Source organism: Marmota marmota, unplaced genomic scaffold, assembly GCF_001458135.2.
Source record: "Marmota marmota marmota unplaced genomic scaffold, marMar, whole genome shotgun sequence".
Lineage (NCBI taxonomy): Eukaryota > Metazoa > Chordata > Mammalia > Rodentia > Sciuridae > Marmota > Marmota marmota.
This window is the reverse complement of record NW_026000016.1, coordinates 39,721,683-39,736,357: the sequence shown is the minus strand read 5'-3', so window position 1 is coordinate 39,736,357 and position 14,675 is coordinate 39,721,683. Positions and strand designations below refer to the sequence as shown.

Sequence of the window (14,675 nt, the reverse complement as noted above, 5' to 3'; positions counted from 1 at the left end):
GGCGCTGCGCTGCGCCAGTGAGTGTCCGGGCAGGGCAGGGAGGGGCGCGGGAAGACCGCAGTCCAACGGCCAAGGACCATGAGGGGTAGGGGCAAGGAGAGAGGGGACATTGCCATCCTTGGCTCCAGAGGAGACCCGAACTTAAGGCCAGTAACCCCCGAGACTCTCAGCTCCTTATTTCCCTGCCTCTTATCCTTAGTGACTGCGCACTGCCCAGGAATGGTTGTGCGGTGTTTGACAAATACCTCTCTGCTGACAGGTGCGTTCCTGGGCCTCACCCCACCCCCAGCATGCACGCACACAGGCAAGCTTGCGGGTTGGGGTTGATGGCCGCCTGAAGGTCATCCCCTGGACCCTCTTGCTTTAGTTGTGAATTCTTGGAAGAGGGTTGTGAGACTGATATTGAAGTGACCATTTGACCTTTGCTTATTTGTGTTAATGGAAAAAATGGCTTGTTTGTCCGCCTAACGTACAAGCCCAGACCGCTCCAGGGGAACCTATTGGGACAGGGAGGAGACTTAGCTAAGCTTTGGATGGAAATAGGCTGTGAGATTGAAAAGAGCTTGAGGAAAGAGCTTGGGGTCAAGCTCTTTTGGTCAAGCAGGACCGGTACCCGCTTCTGTCTTCTACCCCTGGCCCCTCAAACCTTTGGACTCTGCTCCAGTATGTGGCTGTGCCCTGCCTCCTCCTCCTCCTGGGTTCCTCATCAGTCATCATGCTTCAAAAATGATCCAACTCCCCGCTGGGTCCCTTCTTCCCAGGCCCCTCTGGTTACCTCCCCAGCCACACTGGTCTCAATCCTGACTAGAAAACACTGAGCACCCAGTGTAGAGATTTTCTAAGCAAATCTGCAGTCTTCGTGGGGCTTATTATTTCCCGTCCTACAGTAAGGTGTGTGTATTCCTTTAATAGGTGTCTTCCCTCCACCCCTGCATTTGCTGTTGCCAGTTTGGCAGAGGATATCCACAGCCATGTGTTTATGTAGATATTTTAAATATCAGAAGCACAAAGCACAGACAGTGGCACAACCTGTAACCAGCATCTCTGGAAATGGATTGTGGTTTGCATCTTTCAGCGAAGGCCCTTCCCCCCATGACAGCAGCCCCACATCTCCCACCCCACTGCAGCCCTGGACAGCAGCGGTGGCTATGTGAGTCAGGAGAGCCCTACCTTGACTCTCCCTGCAGCCCACAGTGTGCCTCCTGCTGCAGCTGGCTGCCAGGAAGGAGAACTCAGACAGACTCTAAGCCAGGGTCAGGTGGAAAGGGACAATTGAAGGAGAAAGTGGGTGCTGTTCTTACATCACCAGATCTCACAGTTTAGGTGCCAATTAAAATGGAAAGAGCAACAGTTATAGATAGAGGTATGTGTCCTGTGGGGGAGGGGCTGCCACTTGGCCAATGCCTCTGACCTGACAATCCAATGCAACAGGAATATGTTGGTGACCTTTGTCCTCTGGAGGGTCCTGGGATACTTGACTGCATCTACTGACCTTATTATACACAGGAGAGAAGCAATATCCTCACTGTAATGGGTTTTATTGTCTGGAATCCCAAGAGATCTGCTTCATTGGCATTCTTGTTTGTATTTAGACTTTTGGGGACTACATCTATTGTTGAACATTTTGCACATAGTTTTATGATAATTTTTTGGTTTGGTAGTAAGTAGTGTATATGTATGTGTGATACTCCACGGTTAAATGACGTTATCCTCACATCACCTTAGAATTGTTTGTTTCATTGGGTTAAGTCATAAGTGGACTAACCCAATAAGTTCGGCCATGAGTTTCTACTGTCATGAAGACCCTGTCCTTGGGTAGTACCTCTGCTGCTGTGTGTGATTTGGTAAAGTCTTCACTTTCTTGGGCTTCCATGGCCCCCTACATAGTTGGTTTGATTCCAACCAGAGATGTCTGAACACTAGAGAGGAAACAGACTGGAATCAAGGGGCTACAGAGAGGAGTCTCTCTTTGTTGTTATTAATATTTAACTAATCTTGAGCCTGTGACTGGCTGGGAAAAGTTGAGAAATGTTCTGATGTGCAAGTTTGGCTGGCAGGACAAACTCACTGAGCATCTTGTTTTAAGTTGGTCTAATTCCATAATGAGGTTGGTTGTTTTCATTTTGAAAAACCAGGATCAGGAAAAGGCTTTTTATTTGTTTATTTATTTTGGTACTGGGGATTGAACTCTAAGGGCTTTCACCACTGAGTGACATTTCTAGTCCTTTTTTTTAGTTTTGAGATAGAATCTCATTAAGTTGCTGAGTCCGGCCTTGAACTTATGATCCTCCTGTCTCAGCTTCCCAAATTGCTGGGACTATGAGTGTGCACCACACCACACACCAGCATAGGAAGGACCTTTTAAAAGTCAACACTATGCAGTGATGAAGAACACAGGCTGTAACCAGAGTCCTGGGCTTGACTCCTGACTGCTGCTTGGTTTTTGTGTGACCTTGTGCATCTCTGTGTTCCGTTTCCCTGTTTAAAAGCATGGAGATCATGTTTTAGATCATGCTAATGTGAGAATTCATGGACTTATCGTGTATATGTAAAGTGCTTCAGATGGTGCATAGCAAAGGGCAATGGACATTTAATTCAATATGACTTGCTGTTATCCCCTCCCATCCAACAGCCACAACAACTAGCCTGGGCTTGTGATACCTCCTGGGATCGCTTTTCTAAGGAGTGAGTGCAATTTTCAAACTCAGCCTGTTTGCTGAGCTGCATCGGGAAATGAGTGCTGTAAGCATCCCGGAACGTTCAGATGCTGAATGTCCTCTAGAAATGGCACTCCTGCCCAGTGTCTTCAGGAGGAGCCTGCTGTGGCAGAGGAGCATCCTTACAGAATGCCAGTGGCTGAGACACTTCTGTGCCCAGCTGAGGGTTTACAAAGCCATTGGCTCCTTGTCTGTGTGCCACCTGCACCCAGCAAAGCGCCAGGCATAGTGTCAATAAGTGGAAGTTGAAGGTGGTGACTTGTTTGTGCTATTAAAGCTCTGTGTTCTTGGAAACAAGCAGAAGGGCAGTGGGTATGTGAATGACATCTGTCTGCACAGGAGGCTGGCACTGGGTGGGAGCCATGTTGGCAAATGGGCTTTTTAATAAGGGGAGCTTTTAGAAAATTGTCTTTGCACCTTCTGTTTTCCTAACTTAAGCTCCCTCTACTTCAGGGTCTGTAACTGAGCTCTTGTTGGATTTGCAAACAAGAAAGTTCAGAGTTCATACTAAGATCCTTGTCCTAGGATCAAAGAAATCACATTTGTTAGATAGAGAGGGAAATCAGTGGACATTGGTGCACACACACACACACACACACACACCTTTCAGGTGCCCAAGGTAAATACAGACGCCTCCAGGACACCAAAGGACCCTTTCCAAGATGTTTACAATGAAAACCTTCCAGCATTTCAGGAGAGAATGGACAATAGCAAATAACCTGCAAAACTCGCCAGCTGCCCTTTGGCTTTGTTCTCAGGGACTGTCCCTTAGGAATCATGGATCCTTAGTTTTGTAGAAGGCACATGAGATGATTTTATCTTTCATCTAAATTTTGGTGGATGTGTCAACCATCCTGGGCCAGGGAATCATCTGGCAGTTGGAGAATTTAAGAGCAGCTCACATGGCCCAGTAGAAGTTTAGACATCCTTTGTACACTGCAGGTGACCACCGTGTGTCTTCTAGAGTCAGAGTCTCTCTCTAGAGGGGCGTTTTCAGAGCCATGATGTGTTAAAGGACTGGAATGATAGGGTTGAAAGGGGGCCCTGGGGCTCATCCTCCTGACCTCCCCCTCCGGTGATAGACTAATCATGGTGTGAGTAAGGTGTTTACCATGAGGCGCTCGGGAGGGGCTCAGTGTCTTTTCTTACTGAGCGTGGCTGGTATGGCATAGAGCTCCGTAAGAGCTTTCTAGTTCCTGTCACTGCATTAATGGCTGGGTTTAAGTAGGCTCTCTGCAGGACTGGAACCACCCATATGAGAGCCCACTGATCCTGCAGAACCATCCCTTGTTGGGGGTTCTTTGCAAAAAAGGTTACTGGGACATTGCTGTGGACTCTTCCTGCAGCAGAGAAAGGTCTTCATTGCAGACATCTTGGAAAGTGTCCTTTAGTGTCCTGGAGGCTTCTGTATTTACCCTGGGCACCTGAAAGCTTTTGTTAGGCACTCCCAGGAGTGTTGAAGTGTGCACTGGTGTTCTCATTGATTTAGACCCATGCTTGCCTTTGGAGGCTGGAAGACTGAGCACAGAAATGGTTGTTTTGTTGTTAAGGATGGTGGGAATCCCTCACCCCTATTCTCTCCCCTCCTCCTGGCTCTCATTAGGGTCTTCTTGGGACAGGTCCTATTGGAGGGTGTGTGTTAGGGGATAGGGAAAGGACATACATTGCTTTCCAGAGGCTTCTGAGCCCCTCACTCTGCACCCGCTGTTATTCCTCTCCTCCCTGCTTCCTGTCGTCTCAAAAGATGAAAGTGAAAGGATTAAATGTGGGCTTAATTTCCCCCCCTATTCATCAGAGCATGAAATTTTCTGATTATGGAGTGTGAGGGGCTTGAATCACAGGTACAGTCAAAAATGATTAATGCCACTTGTCTGCCAGCCTAATTAGACTTGGTAATGAACGTGTGTGTTCGCCTGCTGATCCTGCAGAGTTATTAGGTGGGAGTGAATTGACATCTCCCCTCAGCACTGAGGGTTGGTTGGATCTGGGTTTCTCTAGTCTCCCCAAGTTTACTTTTAAATCAGCCTTTGCCAAGCCTGGAAGGTAGGCCAAGAGTGACAAGGAAAGACAGCCCCAGTCCAGCCCCAGGGGCCCTGCTGGATGGTGGAGAGAATTCATCCTGTCAGGGAGGGTGTGGGTCAGGCTGGAGCCAGGCCCAGCCAGGTCTGAGAAGGAGCACAGGAAGAATTCTTTGCATGTCAATAGTGCTTTTCTCTGAAGAGCCCAGATGTTTTCATGCCACTGTGTTCATTCTCAAAATAACTTCATGAGTATGGAGGAAGACGTTTCTGTTGAAATCTCACATTTGTTGAGAGGGAGTCACCTGTCCAGGACTTACTAGGTGCAGCAGAGAGGCTAGTACCTCTCCTGTAGGCTAATTCCAACACATTTTGAAGGCTTTGGGGCCATCTCAGGCCCTTAAGCCATTTCCCTCTTTGGGGCCCTGTGCCCAGCACCCCTGTGTCAGACGCCACCCGGCATGGCCCAGCCATAATCGGGTCCCCACTCCTGCATCCCAAGTGCTCTCCCACAGTGTTCTCTCTGGCTTCCCACCCTCACTCCTCCATTTCCCCATGGAGGGCAGCTGCCTGTCACCCTCGCCCAGCCCAAGGTATTATTAAGGCTAAGTGAGGAACCTGTAAACACGTCTCCGCCCTCATTAGAGGCCCTTCCTGTTTGCATTCCTGGGATGGCAAGGTGAGTATTTCCCAGAGGGTGAGTATTTGTGGGTGTGCAAAGCCGGTGAACACCCCCAGCCCCCAGCCATTCTGTTCCTGCAGTTCAGCCAGCGCTGGCTCATGCAGCTCCTCTATCTGAGCCTGCAGATCCAGGTCTGTGCGTTTGCTGGATGCTCTTGGCTCTCAGCTTACCCTGGCCGGCCACCCACCCCTCCCGCAGGGCTCTGCTGCTGCTCTGCCCTGTTTGGGTCGGGAAGTGCTGGCGGCAGCCGATGCTGGGAAGATGGTTTTGCATTTAGTCACTTTGGGTTTTTTTTTTTTTCCAAAAGTTCTGGCAAGCTTCTCTTCACATGTTCCAGGCTGGAGCTCAGGGTTTGGAGAAGGCAGGGAGCCAGATTTGGGGCTTTGGGGAAAGAAGAAGGAGGCTGAAGCAATGATGTCAGACAGGGCAGAAGGCTTGGATCCCTGGGGGCACTGGGATAGTGGAATAAAATCAGCTCTGGGGCATGGCCATGGCTACCCTGCCCCAAAGGGCAAGACTTTCTTGCCTCAGACCCCCATGGGGAGGTGGAATTCCAGTCCTTTCTGAAACACCCACATGCCATGCCGAGGAGAGAGGACACCGACAGAGCCTGATAGACCTCAGGCTTCTCCATGGAGTGGTCATTGACTGAAGTGGTCAGCACATCTGTGCTGGACTTGTCCTAGCCTGCTAGTGGTTTCAGGAGTAGAAAAGGCCCCTTAGAGATGCACCCGTAGGGGACTCTCCAAAGTTTGGTTCCCTTTTTGCCCTTTAGGAAAGGAAGGAAGAAGTGCAGTGGAGTCCCTCCTGGCATTGTGGCATGTGCCCAGCCTCCTGGGGGAGAAGGACCCATCTTGGCTGAAGGGTCTGGTGACTCCCAGGAGCAGAAGCAGGCCCCAGATTTTCTTTAGGATTTTCCTACCTACACCTACTGCTCCAGGTCTATTTGAAGACTTCAGGGGGAACCTTGAGATAACATTGTGCTAAGGATTTACGAGAGGGTAGTGTTCAACATCCAGTCTGTTTAGTCCTATGTGTCACTGGGCAGACAGCTGGGTGACCAAGTGTGACACTCACCTGTAACCACAGAGGGCTGGGTCATGCTTACTCTTCAGTGGAGGGCCCATGTGCCACCTTCTGCCCCCTCCCCTGTTCCTTGAACAAACACATTTCCAGGGTGGGGACAGGTCTTACTGCAGTGGCCGTTGGCAGGGGCTGCTAGAAAATGAAAATAAAACTTGGATTGCATGGACCTTTAAGAAACCAGATGGCACGTTCATGAAGTCAGGCCCCAAAGGCCCATAAATCCTCTTATGTTTCGTTTCTATTGGATGCTAGATCTGGGAAAGAATTACCATTGAGTTTGTTCAAGATACAAGTTGATATTCTGTGAACCTGCTAAAATGGGAGTATTCAGGTGGAATAAGAAGAGTTGGAGCAGGATGTGGTGGCACATGCCTGTAATCCCAGCAGCTCAGGAGGCTGAGGCAGGGGGATTGCAAATTCAAAGCCAGCCTCAGCAATTTAGCAAGGTCCTCAACAACTTAGAGAGACCCTGTCCCAAAATAAAACATAAAAAGGGCTAGGGATGTGGCTCAGTGGTTGACCCACTGGGTTCAATCCCTGGCAAGAAAAAAAGAAGAATTGGGAATGGCCAAGAAATGGTGAGAGCAGATGGAACTTCTGTTGCACTGGCTGCTTCTGAAGCATTGTCACGTGCACTGTCTATGTTGAGCCCGGCAGTTCCCTAGTGAGGTAGGCAGGGCTGGCTTAATCGTGGCCATCTCCTAGATGTGGAAACACAGCATTCAGGGAAGTCAAGTGACTTTTCTCTAAGATGACCCAGATCATCAGTCTCAAAACCAACACCAGAATCCAACATAGCTGACATCATTGGTCACGGAAGCTAGTTGAGTTTTCTTATTCATCTGCCTTCCTTCTGCCAACAAATACAGAAATGTCCAAAGTAATAATAATAATAGAAAGAGGTACGGGGAAGAAAAGGAAGTGCCAAGGGGTTGTGATCCAGATGCAAGGCCACCAGCCAGTGCCTGGATAATTGAGAGTTGGCCGAATTGCAATATTCCGTGTTTAAGTGGATCTTCAGCATGCACAAATCATAAGATCTTCCAACAAAGGCTGAAGTTTTTCTAAATCCCAGGATAAAAGAAACAAGTGTCTTTGGTTCCCACCCTTCCCATCTGTGTCAGGACAGTGCAGGCACTAGGCAGGGAGAGGCAGGTAGAATATCTTTCCTGTTCCCTGCCTCCTCCCTGCCATGACCCAGCTGTCGGAGTTCATGACATAGGACTAGCCAGGAACGGAAGGGAAATCAGCAGACTAGGGAAATCAGATTCTAGAAGGGACAGCTAGGGTGAGAAGGGTTAGCTTGGGACTGGAAAATGGACCTCTAGCTCTAATCCTAGGCAGTGGTGTGGCCCCGTGGGAAAGAGCAACTCTGCCTCTGTGTATTGCCCCAAGTCAGGTTCACAGTTGGGACAGGTACCATCGTCCACTTTCCTGGCTTACTTGAAGGAAGTTGTTTTTTTCCATCCAAGTTGAATGGAAGTTGGAGATTCGGTGGTTTCTGTTGAAGCAATTATTTCTTTTCTTCAACTGAGGAAAGTATTAAAAATCCAAAAGCCCCAGCGATGACTTAGTGTTTAAACAGAACAGAAGATTCCAGCTGTAACCTGAGAGTTTTGAGAGGATGGATGGAGCATGCTGTCAGTGACTGTGTATTCTAGTGGGGACTGTTTTTAAAAGCAATCTGGAGGTAGCTTTCTAGAAGGAGAGCATTTCAAGGTGAGAATATATTGTACCCCCCTCCCTTAAGATGGTGAAGTTTGTTGATTCAAATTCTCTTGGCCCTTGGCCGACTCCCACTTCATCATGGAGGTCATCTAGTTAATGCTTGAACATCAGGGCGGTGAGAGATCATTGCGGACATTCCCCTGCCTGTAGGTGGTGCTCCTCCCAGCCCATCCCTGCAGTGAAACATTGATCTAGTTTCTAAAAGATCTAGAGTGAAGAGTCTAGAGCCTCCCAAAGTCCTGTCCCCAGACTCTTCCAGTTCTTTCCTGCTGGCTTCTCCAGTGGCTTAATCTGTTAAAGAATTGTTTTGTGGGGCTGGGGGTGCAGCTCAGTGGTAGAGCACTTGCCTAGTGTGCACAAGTTCCATTCCTACCACATTAATAAAAGAAGAAAGAAAGAAAGGAAGGAAATCTCTGAATTGAGGAGAAAAGAGAAGTGAGGTCAGTCTATCCTCAAGTCCAATGGGGCATTCAGGAGGGATTCCCCTCATTGCTCATATTTAAAACTCCCCCCAGCACATGTGCTCTTCTCTCTGAGGCCTACCGAGAAAAGAGCCCGGGCAGCCAGGAAATCCTGGACTCTCATGGAGATTTCAGGGAACCTTGGCTCCCACCCCTTGCTTGATGGTCTCAAGAGTGTGGACTCTTTTAGGATCTGGACTCACTTAACGATGCTTTTCTGGTGCATAGCTGCTCGGTAAACTAAAGCTGCCCACTTCTATAGGTATCCTGCTGTCCCTGAGAAAGCATTAAGGAGAAGAAAACAGTGTCCAGGCCTAAGCAAGGGTGGCATATTAAAAAAATGACGTGTAAACATTGTGACATTATTGCTACTACACCAAGCAATATAATACCCATAGGGTGGGTGATCTAGATGGGGACCTCCTGGTTAGATTTCTGAGAAGGGCAGGTGACCGGGGAGCCTCGTTGGGGGATCAGAGTGCAGCTTAGGTTTGTTCTACTGATATTCTCTTCTGAAGATGTTGGCCTTTGGGATAGGATGCCCTTCAGTGTTCTCTTTGACCTTGGGGAAAATGACAGCACAGGGAGCTGAGCCAGAGGTTGGTGGCTGCATGGGGAACACCGTGGCTCACATCTGAACTCGGAAGTGCTAACTCCCTGGACCTGACACTAGGTGACCAGAGCACACATGTGCACTTGAACCTTCTGCCAGGATTCCATGAGTGTGCAAGTCCTCCGAGATTTGTGTCCTCTGGGTAAAGGACAAGTGTCCCTCCTTCATTGGCTGTTTATAGGTGAAGCCTGGGATCTCTGAGCAGCCTGGGAGCTGGCACCCCTCTCCGGTGGCCTTCTGAAAGGCTCTGCTGCTTGTCGTGTGCCTGTGCTCTGTCTTGTCCTGGGCAGTGGACTTTTCCTCTAATGCTTGACCTCTTCTGGGTCAGAGTGAAGGGAAATCCTGTAAGCATCATTTTAGGACAAGAGTTTGACACTTTTGCCTTTTTTGTGAGAGACTATTCTTTTCTCCTTTTGTGTCCTCCCCTCCTGAAGTCCTTAGGGTCACATCCTTTTGCATGTCAACTCCTCTGTGCTCAGGTATCTGATCTCAGATGAATGGTCTGACGCTCTCAAAACCTCATGGCCTCCTTGTGGGCCCTTCCCCCTTTGGCTGAGCATGGGAGGACATGAGTTAACCCCAGGTTGTCCCTTAGGAGTCCAGACAGCTGGTGAAGCATTATTAATCCACCAGCCCCCAAAGAAATCCATTAACGAGCTCCTGGGCCAGGCACGTGGTGTGAAGTAACCGATCACTTCTGTCATCCGTTGAAACTTTGGAGACATTGATTTTCAGACTCAGGCGCGACTGAGAAGTGCGGCTCGGGCAGGCTCTTTCCTGCAGCCTGTTTGGTGGGGGCATTTTTATCTTATCAAGTTAAAAGCCCCAGAAATAGAAAGTTTTCCATTGGGGGAGGTGGAGGGAAGGAGGCAGCATTGGTCAGTCTGTGCTGGTGCAGGAGCCTGCAGTCCCAGGTGCCTGTCCGGGTCACATGAAGCCCAGAATCCTCCCCGGGGCCTGGGACTCTCCCACTGGGCACCCAACTCTGACGCCAGACCTTGAGAAGAGCTATTGATCTGCAGAGCAGATGACTGAGGGCCAGGATGAGGAGGCAGCTGCTGCCTGCTTTGGTCGGGTCACTGTGCACCTCCAGCGGCTCTTCTGCAGGCTCCCGAAGAAGAGCCGCTCACTGTCAGAGAAGCTCCAGGTCCTGCAGAGGTTCGAGGCCCCGCGGGCTGGAGGTAGGTCCTGGCTGCTCCAGCTAGCAGTCTGCAGGGGTGCTTGGGCTCCCAGGCTTCTGCCTAGTAGCTTTTCTCACAGGAAAGGAGTGCGGGGTCCTCCAGGCAGCCTGGTATTAATGCTGAGTGCCGCACCACGCCTTGCCCTCCTGACTCTATTGGGACCAGGACACCAGTACTGCCCCCTTGGCTGGCTTAGAGTGAGCAGGCAGACTGAAAGGGCACAGTCAGAAGCCTTGGATTGGCTATGAATTTTAACAACCTTTTCTGAGCTGGGAATTAGGACTAAGTGGTCATCGTAATAAGGGTCTCCAGGCTGATGGAATCTGGGTACCTTGGAAGGCCACTGTTTTCCATTCTACCTATCCTGTGGCTCAGAGAGGAGTCAGACTTTGCCAGGTTGCTGCGTCAGCCTGCCCAGGACTCGGGAGCCGTGACATTTCCTAAGCAAAACTTCCTCACCTGTGTGGTTTGTGGAGGTCCTTGTGGCTGTGGCTGGCTGGTGGCTGATGGGTGGAAGAGCTCACAAGAGTCCCAGCCTCAGGCACTGGTTTCCTTCTCTAAGCACTATTTAGGCTGAGAATGGTCCCTGCCTGGGAAAGGATAACCGGGCCTGGCACAGGGATGAGTGGGAAACGAAGACACTGTAGCAAGTCAGGTTATCTCTGTACCTTCCGCTCTCCCTCTGTTCTTTTTCCTGAGGCCTACAAAACCCTGTTGGTGGCAGCACCAGGACCGGGGTTCCAGGCGCCTGCCCTCCAGCCTTGGGTTCTTTCTGCTGGATCATGGCGTCTCCCGCCTCTTCTGTTTCTATGGCACTGTCTGCTAAAGACTCAAAGCATTTATATTTGTCATTAATACCTTTCACTTCTCCAAATCCATGTATGGCAGGAATAGCAAACAGGTTATTCTGTTTAATAGATGAGGCCCGGCGGGCTCCAGGTAGGAGAAGTATAGAGAAGTAGGGCCTCTTGTCAAAGGTTGTTGCCATACAACCAGGCCCGAAACCCTCTGCAACTGGATCTGCTCACTGTAGCAACCTTAACTGCTTCTCCTTGCTGGTTGGAAGTCTTTGGAGTGCATAAGCTTTCCTACGGGTTTCCTACCCCATTTGTCTCTATGCCATTCAGGAATAGGTGGGGTTCCAGCTGGGTCACAACACTAAGTGTTAGGGGTGGAACCAAAATGAAATGTCATCACTGAGCTAAGTTTCTGGAGGCAGTGTTTAAAAAGGCAATCGAATTTTGACAATGAAAGATATATTTCTGATGAAGGCTTTACCACTTGAGAAGGGAGAATTTTAATTCAAGTAGACCAATCCCGATTTGGGGGCAAATATTCTTTATCCAGCCTGAATAACTTGTCCTCAAGAGAGCTGGCCACAGACGTCATCTATTTACTACCTACTGTGACCCTCACTAGGAAGAGACTTGGTTACTGAGTTTCTCAATTTAAATACTCCATAGTGGGTTCCTGTTCATCCTCTCTCCTCTCTTTCTCTTTCTCTCCCCAACCCCTTCTCTAAGAATTATTATTATTCTATTCTGTAATTACTATTATTCTAGATCTATTATTCAACAGATCATTTCCTTGCCCCTTTGCTCTTCAGCCCAATGAGTTATAGGTTTAATAAAATCAATCTGACCTGGAGTGGCAGCATTAAGTTAAGGGCAAATACTGCTCTGCCGTTATGATGTGCTGGCTTGTGAGAGTGGTGGAACTTCGCTGATGCAAGAAGAGGCAACAAGACAGGAGGCTCAAAGATGATGGAGCAGTGGACTTTTGACATGTCTCCACCTCCTGCACAGGACTCCATGAGCAACCGGGGTGTGGCATTTAAGAAAACGGACAAGGAACCAGGCCCACTTGAGTACAGATCCTGGAGTTACCAGTTTCTGGCTTTCAGGTCCCCCTTGTAGAGATTCACTTCACTGAGCTTTGTAATTTCCATGTAATGGAAAGGAACAAAGTGGTGTTGGGTAGGTTGGATGTGACTTTGGAGGTAAACATCTGATGTGATGCCCAGAACCCTGCAGGCCCGTCATTGGGCGCTTCTAGTATTGAATGCTCCCAGGTAGACTTGTAGTGACTGCTTCCCTCAGGCCATGTGGACAAGCCTCCAACATGGCTGTCTGTTCTTCCTTCACCCCTGGTCCAAAGTGGGCTGCCTGCATCTCAGGGGAAGATGTAGGACTTGAAGATTATCCAGGCAAAGTGGAGGAGGGACAAAAGAACTCCTAAACACCTTCTCTGGAAAAATTCCTGTCATTGAGTTTGCCACACCACATAATTAACAGGCAAAGCCAGATTAGCCCACCAGGTGTCATTAGGAGCTAAAACAAGCATGTCACCAAGGGGCACGTCATATATCATTCTAAAAGGCTGCTAAGGGGTCAGCGAAAAACAGGCCTAGGTCTCTCCAGAAGTCTCCAGGGGTCCTGGCTGCAGAGATGCAGCTGTGAGGAAGGCTTTGTGTGTCTCTGGCACAGAGAGCTGGCCACAGACGTCATCTATTTACTTTTCTCTCACTGCGAAAAATCTGCCTCACCTGGTTGGCAGTTGGCACTTTGAATGGCTGCAAGTGACATCAAAGCAGGTGTGGGAAACCAGTTGGATGCAGTAAACTAGTCGTCTCTTGAACTGAACCCGTCTGCCTCTGTGACCTTCTGGCACTCAGACCACACATACCTGTGTGCATGCACCTGTGTGTGCATTCATATCCGCACATCTGCCACCCTGCACTCAGCATCTGCCCAGGCCTGCGTGGCTGTCCATATCTTTAGGGTCTGTGGGACACTACTAAACATGTACTTCAGGTTACTGAGAAGCGAGGCTGCCTTTTAGCCCCTTCTGCTTTAAAAGAAAGAAAAAGCAAACCCCCCAAACCTCCCATAACTACTCTTTCCATACATGCCTCTTACTACTAGAACCCAGGCCCTTCTCTACCAGCTTCTCAGGAACCCCTTCTATCTTCTCAGGGTCCCCAGGGATGGGTGGAGAGGACCAGAGCTGGGTTGGGGACCTCTGCTGCTTTATCTCTCGTACACTCAGAGTAGAGTGACACATGCCTAGAGCAGGGGAGGCCCCTCCAGACCAGGCTGAGGTCAAAAGGGTATCTGTCAGCTCCATGCTGGCTTTGGACACTGTGGGCTTGTCACTATTTATTAAATTCCATTACACCTAGCTGTCTACTATGGTTTAAAATATTTTTTTAAATCTCCTTGAGGTGCTCTGGCAATAGGATCTCTGTTTTTTGTTTTTTGTTTTTGGTGACAATCAAAGCAGGTTATATTTGTTTTGAACTCTTTGTCTCTATAGAACCCTTTCAAACACTTCTTCCTGTAACACCAAATCATACAGATGGCTGTTTCTGCTGCTGGCCTGACCTAGGGTAGGCCCTCAGTAAATGCATGCACGCACAAATGAAAACCTAGATAGGAACTAGGTAGATGTGGAAAGACAGGAGACAAAATCATGTAGAAAACTTAATGCTCTGAGGACGTGTTCAGAAAGTGTGCTGTGTCACTACATTTCTAGCTGCATGTCTATGTCCTAAATATGACTTTGACCTTTTCAGAGTGTCAGAGGGTCCAGATGACAAATCTCCCCATTCATTTGCATATTTGGTTTGCTCACCAGGGTACCTTACCTCAAACCATTTACTTTGACTTTTCTTCTCCAAATCCACCATTTTTAGCTATTCTTGGCCAAGGAGGGATTCTCAGAGATGCTCTGTGACATGAGGGCCTGCAGACCTGCCCACCTCACCCTGCCCCGTCCACATTCTCCTGATCATCGCTGTCATCAACAACTGTACTGCATGAGGCCATATCATAGAGCAGGCACATACAGTGTCATTAGGAAACATATTGTGTATAAAAAACATACATATGCTCCGAAATAGAGTCAACCAAAAGATGAATTAAAAGTAAAAAGTTTAGCTGTTTTAACAGGACTGAATTCATCTAAAAATATAGCTGATTTTATTTTATTTTGGTGCTGAGGACTGAACCCAGAGTGTCCTACCACTGAGCAATGCCCCTACCCCTAAAAGTAAAGCAAATCTTGACAGCTATGGCATTATAGTTGAAACTACATAAAATGATATAAATGTTGGAAATATCAAAAATAGAGGGAAAAAGTCCGGGGGGGGGGGGGTATGGAATGGAAGAGATGGGAAGGAGTGGAGTCG

At 48.8% G+C, this 14,675-nt stretch overlaps 1 protein-coding gene across 2 annotated transcripts in view; it reads left to right on the top strand.

Moving 5' to 3' along the window:
* The first annotated feature begins 204 nt into the window (after window positions 1–204).
* Rassf5 (Ras association domain family member 5) overlaps window positions 205–14,675 on the top strand; it is a 64,235-nt gene continuing 49,764 nt past the window's right edge. Inside the window, exon 1 of one of the 2 annotated variants that reach the window (XM_048809525.1) lies at window positions 205–259. In XM_048809525.1, coding sequence (XP_048665482.1) covers window positions 220–259 — 40 coding nt within the window. In that variant the 5' untranslated portion in view covers window positions 205–219. Of the gene's footprint in view, window positions 260–10,317; window positions 10,487–14,675 lie in introns of those variants that run through there. The other variant, XM_048809524.1, reaches the window with a different exon arrangement.